At 42.8% G+C, this 14,484-nt stretch overlaps 1 protein-coding gene and 1 long non-coding RNA gene across 2 annotated transcripts in view; one reads left to right on the plus strand and one right to left on the minus strand.

Annotated features, from left to right (window-relative positions):
- Positions 1–14,484, minus strand: part of LOC118382091 (inversin-like) — a 57,976-nt gene that overhangs the window by 32,047 nt on the left and 11,445 nt on the right. Inside the window, 3 exon segments of the mRNA XM_052495655.1 lie at positions 792–965; positions 13,429–13,595; positions 13,666–13,765. Coding sequence (XP_052351615.1) covers positions 792–965; positions 13,429–13,595; positions 13,666–13,765 — 441 coding nt within the window.
- Positions 5,736–12,998, plus strand: LOC127915376 (uncharacterized). The gene is made up of 3 exons (XR_008091176.1): positions 5,736–8,898; positions 12,104–12,163; positions 12,344–12,998. It is a non-coding gene; the product is annotated as an uncharacterized LOC127915376 (long non-coding RNA).

Genomic DNA, 14,484 nt, shown 5'->3' on the forward strand with positions numbered 1-14,484 from the left:
ATGATTGTAATAGTGACAGTAACAATGACTGTAACAGTGACAGTAACAATGATTGTAATAGTGACAGTAACAATGACTGTAATAGGGACAGTAACAATGATTGTAATAGTGACAGTAACAATGACTGTAAAAGTGACAGTAACAATGATTGTAATAGTGACCGTAACAATGACTGTAATAGGGACAGTAACAATGACAGTAACAATGATTGTAATAGTGACAGTGACAGTAACAGTGACAATAACAGTGACAGTAATAATGACTGTAACAGTGACAGTAACAATGACAGTGACAGCAACAGTGACAATAACAGTGAAAGTAATAATGACTGTAACAGTGACAGTGACAATGACTGTAAGTGACAGTAACAGTAACAGTGACAGTAATAATGACTGTGACAGTGACAGTAACAGTGACAGTATGCTATAACAGAGATATCACCTCCTCTATGGCTGTTGCTAGAGATCTATTCTGGGACATACTGAAACCAGTGTCATCTGACATGCTGATGATGCATATTGGATTATTACAGAACTAACAGACAGATAGACATCATCGCTACAGACAGAGGGGGCCTGTGTGTGTGTGCGTGTAGAATGTATTTGGCACAACTGTCTGCCTTGATGAGTCAGGACAAAGCAGCCAATTGTCATGTGTGTGTGTGTATCTGGATTGCTCAGAACTCCACGTGAACTCTAATTCAGTCAATCAAATCAAAGAGCCGGGACATTTCCATAACAAGTATGTTTGATAGAACTATTACCCAACTTTGTAAACAGTGTGTGTGGTACCTTGTTCTTGTCCTGTGTATCCACCTCTCCAGGTCCTATGTGTTTGAGCAGCAAGGCCAGGGGTTTGGGGGAGGGGTGACGGGTCGCCAGGTGGAGGGGTGTTACCTCCTCTAGATCCTTCTGCAGCCAATCAGCACGACGCGACAGGAGCAGCTTCAGAAACCGCACGTTCCCCTTGAGCACACACACACACACACACTCTCTCTATGGTGTCTTATCCAATTCCATCATCATCCATCTCTGTCCTTTCCTATTGGTTCTCAGACTCTCTCCTCTCTCTTCTCTGTCCTTTCCTGTTGGTTCTTAGACTCTCTCCTCTCTGTTCTTTCCTGTCTGTTGGTTCTCAGACTCTCTCCTCTCTGTTCTTTCCTGTTGGTTCTTAGACTCTCTCCTCTCTGTTCTTTCCTGTCTGTTGGTTCTCAGACTCTCTCCTCTCTCCTCTCTGTTCTTTCCTGTTGGTTCTTAGACTCTCTCCTCTCTGTTCTTTCCTGTCTGTTGGTTCTCAGACTCTCTCCTCTCTGTTCTTTCCTGTTGGTTCTTAGACTCTCTCCTCTCTGTTCTTTCCTGTCTGTTGGTTCTCAGACTCTCTCCTCTCTCCTCTCTGTTCTTTCCTGTTGGTTCTTAGACTCTCTCCTCTCTGTTCTTTCCTGTCTGTTGGTTCTCAGACTCTCTCCTCTCTGTTCTTTCCTGTTGGTTCTTAGACTCTCTCCTCTCTGTTCTTTCCTGTCTGTTGGTTCTCAGACTCTCTCCTCTCTCTTCTTCTCTCTGTTCTTTCCTGTTGGTTCTCAGACTCTCTCCTCTCTGTTCTTTCCTGTTGGTTCTTAGACTCTCTCCTCTTTGTTCTTTCCTGTCTGTTGGTTCTCAGACTCTCTCCTCTCTCTTCTTCTCTCTGTTCTTTCCTGTTGGTTCTTAGACTCTCTCCTCTCTGTTCTTTCCTGTCTGTTGGTTCTCAGACTCTCTCCTCTCTCTTCTTCTCTCTGTCCTTTCCTATTGGTTCTCAGACTCTCTCCTCTCTCTTCTCTGTCCTTTCCTATTGGTTCTCAGACTCTCTCCTGTCTCTGGTTCTTCTCTCTGTTCTTTCCTGTTGGTTCTCAGACTCTCTCCTCTCTGTTCTTTCCTGTTGGTTCTCCGACTCTCTCCTCTCTCTTCTTCTCTCTGTTCTTTCCTGTTGGTTCTCAGAAGCTCTCCTCTCTGTTCTTTCCTGTTGGTTCTCCGACTCTCTCCTCTCTCGTCTTCTCTCTGTTCTTTCCTGTTGGTTCTCAGACTCTCTCCTCTCTGTTCTTTCCTGTTGGTTCTCAGACTCTCTCCTCTCTCCTCTCTGTTCTTTCCTGTTGGTTCTCCGACTCTCTCCTCTCTCCTCTCTGTTCTTTCCTGTTGGTTCTCAGACTCTCTCTCTCTGTTCTTTTTCCTGTTGGTTCTCAGACTCTCTCCTCTCTGTTCTTTCCTGTTGGTTCTCAGACTCTCTCCTCTCTGTTCTTTCCTGTTGGTTCTCAGACTCTCTCCTCTCTTCTCTCTGTTCTTTCCTGTTGGTTCTCAGACTCTCTCCTCTCTGTTCTTTCCTGTTGGTTCTCAGACTCTCCTCCTCTCTGTTCTTTCCTATTGGTTCTCAGACTTCTCCTTCTGTTCTTTTCTTTCCTGTTGGTTCTCAGACTCTCCTCTCTCTTCTTCTGTCTGTTCTTTCCTGTTGGTTCTCAGACTCTCTCCTCTCTGTTCTTTCCTGTTGGTTCTCAGACTCCTCTCTCTCCTCTCTGTTCTTTCCTGTTGGTTCTCAGACTCTCTCCTCCCTCTGTTCTTTCTGTCTGTTGGTTCTCAGACTCTCTCTCTCCTCTCTGTTCTTTCCTGTTGGTTCTCAGACTCTCTCCTCTCTGTTCTTTCCTATTGGTTCTTAGACTCTCTCCTCTCTGTTCTTTCCTATTGGTTCTTAGACTCTCTCCTCTCTGTTCTTTCCTGTTGGTTCTTAGACTCTCTCCTCTCTGTTCTTTCCTGTTGGTTCTTAGACTCTCTCCTCTCTGTTCTTTCCTGTCTGTTGGTTCTCAGACTCTCTCCTCTCTCTTCTTCTCTCTGTTCTTTCCTGTTGGTTCTCAGACTCTCTCCTCCTCTGTTCTTTCCTATTAGTTCTCAGACTCTCTCCTGTCTTTTCTCCTCTCTGTTCTTTCCTGTTGGTTCTCAGACTCTCTCCTCTGTTCTTCTCTCTGTTCTTTCCTGTTGGTTCTCAGACTCTCTCCTCTCTCTTCTTCTCTCTGTTCTTTTCATGTTGGTTTGTCAGACTCTCTCCTCTCTCTTCTTCTCTCTGTTCTTTCCTGTTGGTTCCCAGACTCTCTCCTCCTCTGTTCTTTCCTATTAGTTCTCAGACTCTCTCCTGTCTCTTCTCCTTTCTGTTCTTTCCTGTTGGTTCTCAGACTCTCTCCTCTCTGTTCTTTCCTATTGGTTCTCAGACTCTCTCCTCTCTGTTCTTTCCTGTTGGTTCTCAGACTCTCTCCTCTCTGTTCTTTCCTATTGGTTCTCAGACTCTCTCCTCTCTGTTCTTTCCTGTTGGTTCTCAGACTCTCTCCTCTCTGTTCTTTCCTGTTGGTTCTCAGACTCTCTCCTCTCTGTTCTTTCCTATTAGTTCTCAGACTCTCTCCTGTCTTTTCTCCTCTCTGTTATTTCCTGTTGGTTCTCAGACTCTCTCCTCTCTGTTCTTTCCTATTGGTTCTCAGACTCTCTCCTCTCTCTTCTTCTCTCTGTTCTTTCCTGTTGGTTCTCAGACTCTCTCCTCTCTGTTCTTTCCTATTGGTTCTCAGACTCTCTCCTCTCTCTTCTTCTCTCTGTTCTTTCCTGTTGGTTCTCAGACTCTCTCCACTCTGTTCTTTCCTATTGGTTCTCAGACTCTCTCCTCTCTCTTCTTCTCTCTGTTCTTTCCTGTTGGTTCTCAGACTCTCTCCACTCTGTTCTTTCCTATTAGTTCTCAGACTCTCTCCTCCTCTGTTCTTTCCTATTAGTTCTCAGACTCTCTCCTCCTCTGTTCTTTCCTATTAGTTCTCAGACTCTCTCCTGTCTTTTCTCCTCTCTGTTCTTTCCTGTTGGTTCTCAGACTCTCTCCTCTGTTCTTCTCTCTGTTCTTTCCTGTTGGTTCTCAGACTCTCTCCTCTCTGTTCTTTCCTGTTGGTTCTCAGACTCTCTCCTCTCTGTTCTTTCCTGTTGGTTCTCAGACTCTCTCCTCTCTGTTCTTTCCTATTGGTTCTCAGACTCTCTCCTCTCTGTTCTTTCCTGTTGGTTCTCAGACTCTCTCCTCTCTGTTCTTTCCTGTTGGTTCTCAGACTCTCTCCTCTCTGTTCTTTCCTATTGGTTCTCAGACTCTCTCCTCTCTGTTCTTTCCTATTGGTTCTCAGACTCTCTCCTCTCTGTTCTTTCCTGTTGGTTCTCAGACTCTCTCCTCTCTGTTCTTTCCTGTTGGTTCTCAGACTCTCTCCTCTCTGTTCTTTCCTATTGGTTCTCAGACTCTCTCCTCTCTGTTCTTTCCTGTTGGTTCTCAGACTCTCTCCTCTCTGTTCTTTCCTGTTGGTTCTCAGACTCTCTCCTCTCTGTTCTTTCCTATTGGTTCTCAGACTCTCTCCTCTCTGTTCTTTCCTGTTGGTTCTCAGACTCTCTCCTGTCTCTTCTCCTCTCTGTTCTTTCCTGTTGGTTCTCAGACTCTCTCCTATCTAATCCTTCCAGCCTCATCATTTGACAGATCTATCTGCTGACTGAGCATGCATGTGAGAGTATGTGTGAGTTTTGAGAAAGTGTGTGTGTGTGTGTGTGTGTGTGTGTGTGTGTGTGTGTGTGTGTGTGTGTGTGTGTGTGTGTGTGTGTGTGTGTGTGTGTGCGTGCGTGCACATGCAAATGTGTGTCCATATAGGCCTGTGTGTGTATGGGTGTGTGTGTGTGCGCGTGTGTGTACATATGGTCTATCCTCCTATTCTCAGTCCAATTAGATCAGTAATCCCAGAAGTCTCTCCCTGTCTCAGCTAGATATTGATCAGGTGTCAGAGAGAGAGAAGGCCTCCCATCACCCCACACACATTAGAATTGGAGTGTGTGTGTGTTAGAGTGTGTGTGAGCACCCTCCTCCACCCCTCCAGCCACCGCTCCTCACCTGCCCTCCACCCCCCCACAAGGTTAATAAACACTTTCTATAGAGATATTACTGCTCATACAGCCCAGTCTTTTATTTCATTTCTAGATTTAGATATATTGTTTTAGAAACTCAGTTGGGGTCTCAACATCATGTTGACAGTTAGAATAGTAGAATATACACGGTGACAGTTAGAATAGTAGAATATACACGGTGACAGTTAGAATAGTAGAATACACACGGTGACAGTTAGAATAGTAGAATACACACGGTGACAGTTAGAATAGTAGAATATACACGGTGACAGTTAGAATAGTAGAATATACACGGTGACAGTTAGAATAGTAGAATATACACGGTGACAGTTAGAATAGTAGAATACACACGGTGACAGTTAGAATAGTAGAATACACACGGTGACAGTTAGAATAGTAGAATACACACGGTGACAGTTAGAATAGTGACAGTTAGAATAGTAGAATACACACGGTGACAGTTAGAATAGTAGAATACACACGGTGACAGTTAGAATAGTAGAATACACACGGTGACAGTTAGAATAGTAGAATACACACGGTGACAGTTAGAATAGTAGAATACACACGGTGACAGTTAGAATAGTAGAATACACACGGTGACAGTTAGAATAGTAGAATACACACGGTGACAGTTAGAATAGTAGAATACACACGGTGACAGTTAGAATGACAGTTAGAATAGAATACACGGTGACAGTAGTAGAATAGAATAGTAGAATAGTAGAATACACATGGTGACAGAATACACACGGAATAGTAGAATAGAATACACACGGTGACAGTTAGAATAGTAGAATACACACGGTGACAGTTAGAATAGTAGAATACACACGGTGACAGTTAGAATAGTAGAATATACACGGTGACAGTTAGAATAGTAGAATACACACGGTGACAGTTAGAATAGTAGAATACACACGGTGACAGTTTGAAACATGGTTGTGCATCAGCAGTTATTCTCTTGTTATATCAGTCACTGATCGTCACTCAATTAGCCAAGTCAGCTAAAACATTTTATATGGTAAGTTAGTCTTGTGGCCAGCTATCTAAACCTTATATCATGGTGGAATTACTGACCGGGGGAAATTAGCTTTAAAACAGAAAATGTTTCTCTCTGCCCCAGGGCAAAATGTGTAGAATTGCATGGAAGGAACTCTGAAGTTTTCACTGTCAAGACGGGGGTGTTTATAATGTTTAGCTCACAAAGTACAGCATTTCGCTCAGATTTTTTGTGGGCCCCACCCTCATCAAAGTTGCCGATCCCCTTGTCTAGTTCTTAACAGCCGCCCTGAGGGTGTCTGTCTGTCACCACTGGGTGGCACTACCCTCTCACCTAAGCCTCCAGTATGTGATATACACTGAGTATACCAAACATTACGAACACCTTCATAAAATTGAGTTGCCCCTATCTATGTCTCAATTGTATCAATGCTTAAAAATCCTTCTTTAACCTGTCTCCTCCTCTTCATCTACACGGACAGAAGTGGATTTAACAAGTGACATCAATAAGGGATCATAGCTTTCACCTGGATTCACCTGGTCAGTCTATGTCATGGAAATACCAGGTGTTCTTAATGTTTTGTATAGTCAGTGTAGAGAGGCTCTAGAATACCCTGGAATCAGGATTCTAAAGGATCAATTAGTGTTCTACAGGTTAACTCAGTGTTCTGATGGTTCCACTACTGTTCTAGTGTTTCCTTTTGTGTTCTACAGGTTAACTCAGTGTTCTGATGGTTCCACTGATGTTCTAGTGTTTCCTTTAGTGTTCTACAGGTTAACTCAATGTTCTGATGGTTCCACTACTGTTCTAGTGTTTCCTTTAGTGGTTCCAGGTTGACTCAGTGTTCTGATGGTTCCACTGATGTTCTAGTGTTTCCTTTAGTGTTCTACAGGTTAACTCAATGTTCTGATGGTTCCACTACTGTTCTAGTGTTTCCTTTAGTGGTTCCAGGTTGACTCAGGGTTCTGATGGTTCCACTGCTGTTCTAGTGTTTCCTTTAGTGTTCTACAGGTTAACTCAGTGTTCTGATGGTTCCACTACTGTTCTAGTGTTTCCTTTAGTGTTCTACAGGTTAACTCAGTGTTCTGATGGTTCCACTACTGTTCTAGTGTTTCCTTTAGTGGTTCCAGGTTGACTCAGTGTTCTGATGGTTCCACTGCTGTTCTAGTGTTTCCTTTAGTGTTCTACAGGTTAACTCAGTGTTCTGATGGTTCCACTACTGTTCTAGTGTTTCCTTTAGTGGTTCAAGGTTAACTAAATGTTCTGATGGTTCCACTGCTGTTCTAGTGTTTCCTTTAGTGTTCTACAGGTTAACTCAGTGTTCTGATGGTTCCACTACTGTTCTAGTGTTTCCTTTAGTGGTTCAAGGTTAACTAAATGTTCTGATGGTTCCACTGCTGTTCTAGTGTTTCCTTTAGTGTTCTACAGGTTAACTCAGTCTTCTGATGGTTCCACTACTGTTCTAGTGTTTCCTTTAGTGTTCTACAGGTTAACTCAGTGTTCTGATGGTTCCACTGATGTTCTAGTGTTTCCTTTAGTGTTCTACAGGTTAACTCAATGTTCTGATGGTTCCACTACTTTTCTAGTGTTTCCTTTTGTGTTCTACCGGTTAACTCAATTTTCTGATGGTTCCACTATAGTTCTAGTGTTACCTTTAGTGTTCTACAGGTTGACTCAGTGTTCTGATGGTTCCACTACTGTTCTAGTGTTTCCTTTAGTGTTCTTCAGGTTAACTCAGTGTTCTGATGGTTCCACTGCTGTTCTCTTGTTTCCTTTAGTGTTCTACAGTTTAACTCAATGTTCTGATGGTTCCACTACTGTTCTAGTGTCTCCTTTAGTGGTTCCAGGTTAACTCAGTGTTCTGATGGTTCCACTACTGTTCTAGTGTTTCCTTTAGTGGTTCCAGGTTGACTCAATGTTCTGTTGGTTCCACTACTGTTCTAGTGTTCCCTTTAGTGGTTCCAGTTTGACTCAGTGTTCTGATGGTTCCACTACTGTTCTAGTGTTTCCTTTAGTGGTTCCAGGTTGACTCAATGTTCTGATGGTTCCACTACTGTTCTAGTGTTCCCTTTAGTGGTTCCAGGTTGACTCAGTGTTCTGATGGTTCCACTACTATTCTAGTGTTTCCTTTAGTGTTCTACAGGTTAACTCAATGTTCTGATGGTTTCACTACTGTTCTATTGTTTCCTTTAGTGGTTCCAGGTTGACTCAATGTTCTGATGGTTCCACTACTGTTCTAGTGTTCCCTTTAGTGGTTCCAGTTTGACTCAGTGTTCTGATGGTTCCACTACTGTTCTAGTGTTTCATTTAGTGTTCTACAGGTTAACTCAATGTTCTGAGGGTTCCACTACTGTTCTAGTGTTCCCTTTAGTGGTTCCAGTTTGACTCAGTGTTCTGATGGTTCCACTACTGTTCTAGTGTTTCCTTTAGTGGTTCCAGGTTGACTCAATGTTCTGATGGTTCCACTACTGTTCTAGTGTTCCCTTTAGTGGTTCCAGGTTGACTCAGTGTTCTGATGGTTCCACTACTATTCTAGTGTTTCCTTTAGTGTTCTACAGGTTAACTCAATGTTCTGATGGTGTCACTACTGTTCTATTGTTTCCTTTAGTGGTTCCAGGTTGACTCAATGTTCTGATGGTTCCACTACTGTTCTATTGTTTCCTTTAGTGGTTCCAGGTTGACTCAATGTTCTGATGGTTTCACTACTGTTCTATTGTTTCCTTTAGTGGTTCCAGGTTGACTCAATGTTCTGATGGTTCCACTACTGTTCTAGTGTTCCCTTTAGTGGTTCCAGTTTGACTCAGTGTTCTGATGGTTCCACTACTGTTCTAGTGTTTCATTTAGTGTTCTACAGGTTAACTCAATGTTCTGAGGGTTCCACTACTGTTCTAGTGTTTCCTTTAGTGGTTCCAGGTTAACTCAGTGTTCTGATGGTTCCACTACTGTTCTAGTGTTTATTTTAATGTTCTACAGGTTAACTCAATGTTCTGAGGGTTCCACTACTGTTCTAGTGTTCCCTTTAGTGGTTCCAGTTTGACTCAGTGTTCTGATGGTTCCACTACTGTTCTAGTGTTTCATTTAGTGTTCTACAGGTTAACTCAATGTTCTGAGGGTTCCACTACTGTTCTAGTGTTCCCTTTAGTGGTTCCAGTTTGACTCAGTGTTCTGATGGTTCCACTACTGTTCTAGTGTTTCCTTTAGTGGTTCCAGGTTAACTCAATGTTCTGATGGTTCCACTACTGTTCTAGTGTTCCCTTTAGTGGTTCCAGGTTGACTCAGTGTTCTGATGGTTCCACTACTATTCTAGTGTTTCCTTTAGTGTTCTACAGGTTAACTCAATGTTCTGATGGTTTCACTACTGTTCTATTGTTTCCTTTAGTGGTTCCAGGTTGACTCAATGTTCTGATGGTTCCACTACTGTTCTAGTGTTCCCTTTAGTGGTTCCAGTTTGACTCAGTGTTCTGATGGTTCCACTACTGTTCTAGTGTTTCATTTAGTGTTCTACAGGTTAACTCAATGTTCTGAGGGTTCCACTACTGTTCTAGTGTTTCCTTTAGTGGTTCCAGGTTAACTCAGTGTTCTGATGGTTCCACTACTGTTCTAGTGTTTCCTTTAGTGGTTCCAGGTTGACTCAATGTTCTGTTGGTTCCACTACTGTTCTAGTGTTCCCTTTAGTGGTTCCAGTTTGACTCAGTGTTCTGATGGTTCCACTACTGTTCTAGTGTTTCCTTTAGTGGTTCCAGGTTGACTCAATGTTCTGATGGTTCCACTACTGTTCTAGTGTTCCCTTTAGTGGTTCCAGGTTGACTCAGTGTTCTGATGGTTCCACTACTATTCTAGTGTTTCCTTTAGTGTTCTACAGGTTAACTCAATGTTCTGATGGTTTCACTACTGTTCTATTGTTTCCTTTAGTGGTTCCAGGTTGACTCAATGTTCTGATGGTTCCACTACTGTTCTAGTGTTCCCTTTAGTGGTTCCAGTTTGACTCAGTGTTCTGATGGTTCCACTACTGTTCTAGTGTTTCATTTAGTGTTCTACAGGTTAACTCAATGTTCTGAGGGTTCCACTACTGTTCTAGTGTTTCCTTTAGTGGTTCCAGGTTAACTCAGTGTTCTGATGGTTCCACTACTGTTCTAGTGTTTATTTTAATGTTCTACAGGTTAACTCGGTGTTCTGATGTTTCCACTGCTGTTCTAGTGTTTCCTTTAGTGTTCTACAGGTTAACTCAATGTTCTGATGGTTCCACTACTTTTCTAGTGTTTCCTTTTGTGTTCTACCGGTTAACTCAATGTTCTGATGGTTCCACTACTGTTCTTGTGTTTCCTTTAGTGTTCTACAGGTTGACTCAGTGTTCTGATGGTTCCACTACTTTTCTAGTGTTTCCTTTAGTGTTCTTCAGGTTAACTCAGTGTTCTGATGGTTCCACTGCTGTTCTAGTGTTTCCTTTAGTGTTCTACAGGTTAACTCAATGTTCTGATGGTTCCACTACTTTTCTAGTGTTTCCTTTTGTGTTCTACCGGTTAACTCAATGTTCTGATGGTTCCACTACTGTTCTAGTGTTTCCTTTCGTGTTCTACAGTTTAACTCAATGTTCTGATGGTTCCACTACTGTTCTAGTGGTTCCAGATTGACTCAATGTTCTGATGGTTCCACTACTGTTCTAGTGTTTCCTTTAGTGTTCTACAGGTTAACTCAATGTTCTGATGGTTTCACTGCTGTTCTAGTGTTTCCTTTAGTGTTCTACAGGTTAACTCAATGTTCTGGATAGTGTTCTTTTTGTGTTCACGGTTAACTCAATTTCTGATGGTTCCACTACTGTTCTAGTGTTTCCTTTAGTGTTCAGTTTAACTCCGATGGTTCCACTACTGTTTAACTCAATGTTCTGATGGTTCCACTACTGTTCTAGTGTTTCCTTTAGTGTTCTACAGGTTAACTCAATGTTCTGATGGTTTCACTACTGTTCTAGTGTTTCCTTTAGTGGTTCCAGGTTGACTCAATGTTCTGATGGTTCCACTACTGTTCTAGTGTTTCCTTTAGTGTTCTACAGGTTAACTCAATGTTCTGATGGTTCCACTACTGTTCTAGTGTTTCCTTTAGTGGTTCCAGGTTGACTCAATGTTCTGATGGTTCCACTACTGTTCTAGTGTTCCCTTTAGTGGTTCCAGGTTGACTCAGTGTTCTGATGGTTCCACTACTGTTCTAGTGTTTCCTTTAGTGTTCTACAGGTTAACTCAATGTTCTGATGGTTTCACTACTGTTCTGGTGTTTCCTTTAGTGGTTCCAGGTTGACTCAATGTTCTGATGGTTCCACTACTGTTCTAGTGTTCCCTTTAGTGGTTCCAGTTTTACTCAGTGTTCTGATGGTTCCACTACTGTTCTAGTGTTTATTTTAATGTTCTACAGGTTAACTCGGTGTTCTGATGGTTCCACTACTTTTCTAGTGTTTCCTTTTGTGTTCTACCGGTTAACTCAATGTTCTGATGGTTCCACTACTGTTCTTGTGTTTCCTTTAGTGTTCTACAGGTTAACTCAATGTTCTGATGGTTCCACTACTTTTCCAGTGTTTCCTTTTGTATTCTACCGGTTAACTCAGTGTTCTGATGGTTCCACTGCTGTTCTCTTGTTTCCTTTAGTGTTCTACAGTTTAACTCAATGTTCTGATGGTTCCACTACTGTTCTAGTGTCTCCTTTAGTTGTTCCAGGTTAACTCAGTGTTCTGATGGTTCCACTACTGTTCTAGTGTTTCCTTTAGTGGTTCCAGGTTGACTCAATGTTCTGTTGGTTCCACTACTGTTCTAGTGTTTCCTTTAGTGTTCTACAGGTTAATTCAATGTTCTGATGGTTCCACTACTGTTCTAGTGTTTCCTTTAGTGGTTCCAGGTTGACTCAATGTTCTGATGGTTCCACTACTGTTCTAGTGTTCCCTTTAGTGGTTCCAGGTTGACTCAGTGTTCTGATGGTTCCACTACTGTTCTAGTGTTTCCTTTAGTGTTCTACAGGTTAACTCAATGTTCTGATGGTTTCACTACTGTTCTAGGGTTTCCTTTAGTGGTTCCAGGTTGACTCAATGTTCTGATGGTTCCACTACTGTTCTAGTGTTTCCTTTAGTGTTCTACAGGTTAACTCAATGTTCTGATGGTTCCACTACTGTTCTAGTGTTTATTTTAATGTTCTACAGGTTAACTCGGTGTTCTGATGTTTCCACTGCTGTTCTAGTGTTTCCTTTAGTGTTCTACAGGTTAACTCAATGTTCTGATGGTTCCACTACTGTTCTTGTGTTTCCTTTAGTGTTCTACAGGTTGACTGAGTGTTCTGATGGTTCCACTACTGTTCTAGTGTTTCCTTTAGTGTTCTTCAGGTTAACTCAGTGTTCTGATGGTTCCACTGCTGTTCTAGTGTTTCCTTTTGTGTTCTACAGGTTAACTCAATGTTCTGATGGTTCCACTACTTTTCTAGTGTTTCCTTTTGTGTTCTACCGGTTAACTCAATGTTCTGATGGTTCCACTACTGTTCTTGTGTTTCCTTTAGTGTTCTACAGGTTGACTCAGTGTTCTGATGGTTCCACTACTTTTCTAGTGTTTCCTTTAGTGTTCTTCAGGTTAACTCAGTGTTCTGATGGTTCCACTGCTGTTCTAGTGTTTCCTTTAGTGTTCTACAGGTTAACTCAATGTTCTGATGGTTCCACTACTTTTCTAGTGTTTCCTTTTGTGTTCTACCGGTTAACTCAATGTTCTGATGGTTCCACTACTGTTCTAGTGTTTCCTTTCGTGTTCTACAGTTTAACTCAATGTTCTGATGGTTCCACTACTGTTCTAGTGGTTCCAGATTGACTCAATGTTCTGATGGTTCCACTACTGTTCTAGTGTTTCCTTTAGTGTTCTACAGGTTAACTCAATGTTCTGATGGTTTCACTACTGTTCTAGTGTTTCCTTTAGTGGTTCCAGGTTGACTCAATGTTCTAATGGTTCCACTACTGTTCTAGTGTTTCCTTTAGTGTTCTACAGGTTAACTCAATGTTCTGATGGTTCCACTACTGTTCTAGTGTTTCCTTTAGTGGTTTCAGGTTGACTCAATGTTCTGATGGTTCCACTACTGTTCTAGTGTTCCCTTTAGTGGTTCCAGGTTGACTCAGTGTTCTGATGGTTCCACTACTGTTCTAGTGTTTCCTTTAGTGTTCTACAGGTTAACTCAATGTTCTGATGGTTCCACTGCTGTTCTAGTGTTTCCTTTAGTGTTCTACAGGTTAACTCAATGTTCTGATGGTTCCACTACTGTTCTAGTGTTTCCTTTAGTGGTTCCAGGTTAACTCAGTGTTCTGATGGTTGCACTACTGTTCTAGTGTTTATTTGAATGTTCTAAAGGTTAACTCAGTGTTCTGATGGTTCCACTGCTGTTCTAGTGTTTCCTTTAGTGTTCTACAGGTTAACTCAGTGTTCTGATGGTTCCACTACTGTTCTAGTGTTTCCTTTAGTGGTTCCAGGTTGACTCAGTGTTGTAGTGTACCTTCTGTGCTGCCAGGTGCAGGGCAGTACGTTGGCTATGGTCAGTCTTGTTAACAGAGGCTCCCGCCTTCAGCAGTGTCTCAGCACAGTCCAGACGGTCAGCCAGGACACAGTACATCAGTGGGGTACGCCCAAACTGGTCCTCACGGTCACGCAGGGAGGGATCCACTACACACAGTGGGTCAGGTGTTAAAGGTCAGGGATCAGGGGAAAGTGTGTGTGTATGTGTGTATAGTACCTGTGATGAGTCTGAGGAGTACACTCCGGTCTCCGTTGACGGCGGCTGCGTGTACCTGGGAGCCCAGAGGGGCGGTGTTTGGAGGTGAAGGGTCAGCTGCCTACAACACATATCGTTCAGTCAGAGCCAGACACACACTTGGCCATACAGGTAAACACACTTGCTGTGCATGTGTTTATACAGGCTGATAGTAGGGTGTGCGTGTGTGTGTGTGTGAGCCCCTGCAGTGGGAGTTAAATCTCTTCCTGCCCTCACTTAACCAGACAGGAAGCAGCTGGGGGGGATCCCCGACAGGGAGTGAGGGGTTCTCTGCTCATGTCTTTTCATAACTCATCTATACTGCAGAACGCCTGTGTGTGTGTGTGCGTGTGTGTGTGTGTGTGTGTGTGTGTGTGTGTGTGTGTTGGTTAGCCCAGGGGGCCCAAAGTACAAAATCTATTACTGCCCCTAACCAACTCAATTCATTAACCATGAGAAGGCCCATTCAAGGCAGGGATCATTAATGCTGGCTTGAAATGTAACAGTGCAGCTATGCAGTCAAAGATCTGTTACATTACAAACTGAACATTGAGGAAGTTGTCCGGGCACCTTTTTGCTCCATCCTGCCAACCCTGGTCCTGGGAAGCTAGTGAGAGGAAGAGGCTGGGGGGGTACTATGCCCCCTTCACCTCGTCATTGCACCCTCCTCGTAAAATGCAGACACTGCGTGCTGCACGGCAATTACCCATCATGTACAGTGCTTTCTCACGCTTTGCCAAGTAGCCTTGCTCCGACACAGGGGGTAATAGAGGTTACTTACTGTGGAGGGTGTGTGTGAGA

This window comes from Oncorhynchus keta, chromosome 34 (genome assembly GCF_023373465.1).
Source record: "Oncorhynchus keta strain PuntledgeMale-10-30-2019 chromosome 34, Oket_V2, whole genome shotgun sequence".
NCBI lineage: Eukaryota > Metazoa > Chordata > Actinopteri > Salmoniformes > Salmonidae > Oncorhynchus > Oncorhynchus keta.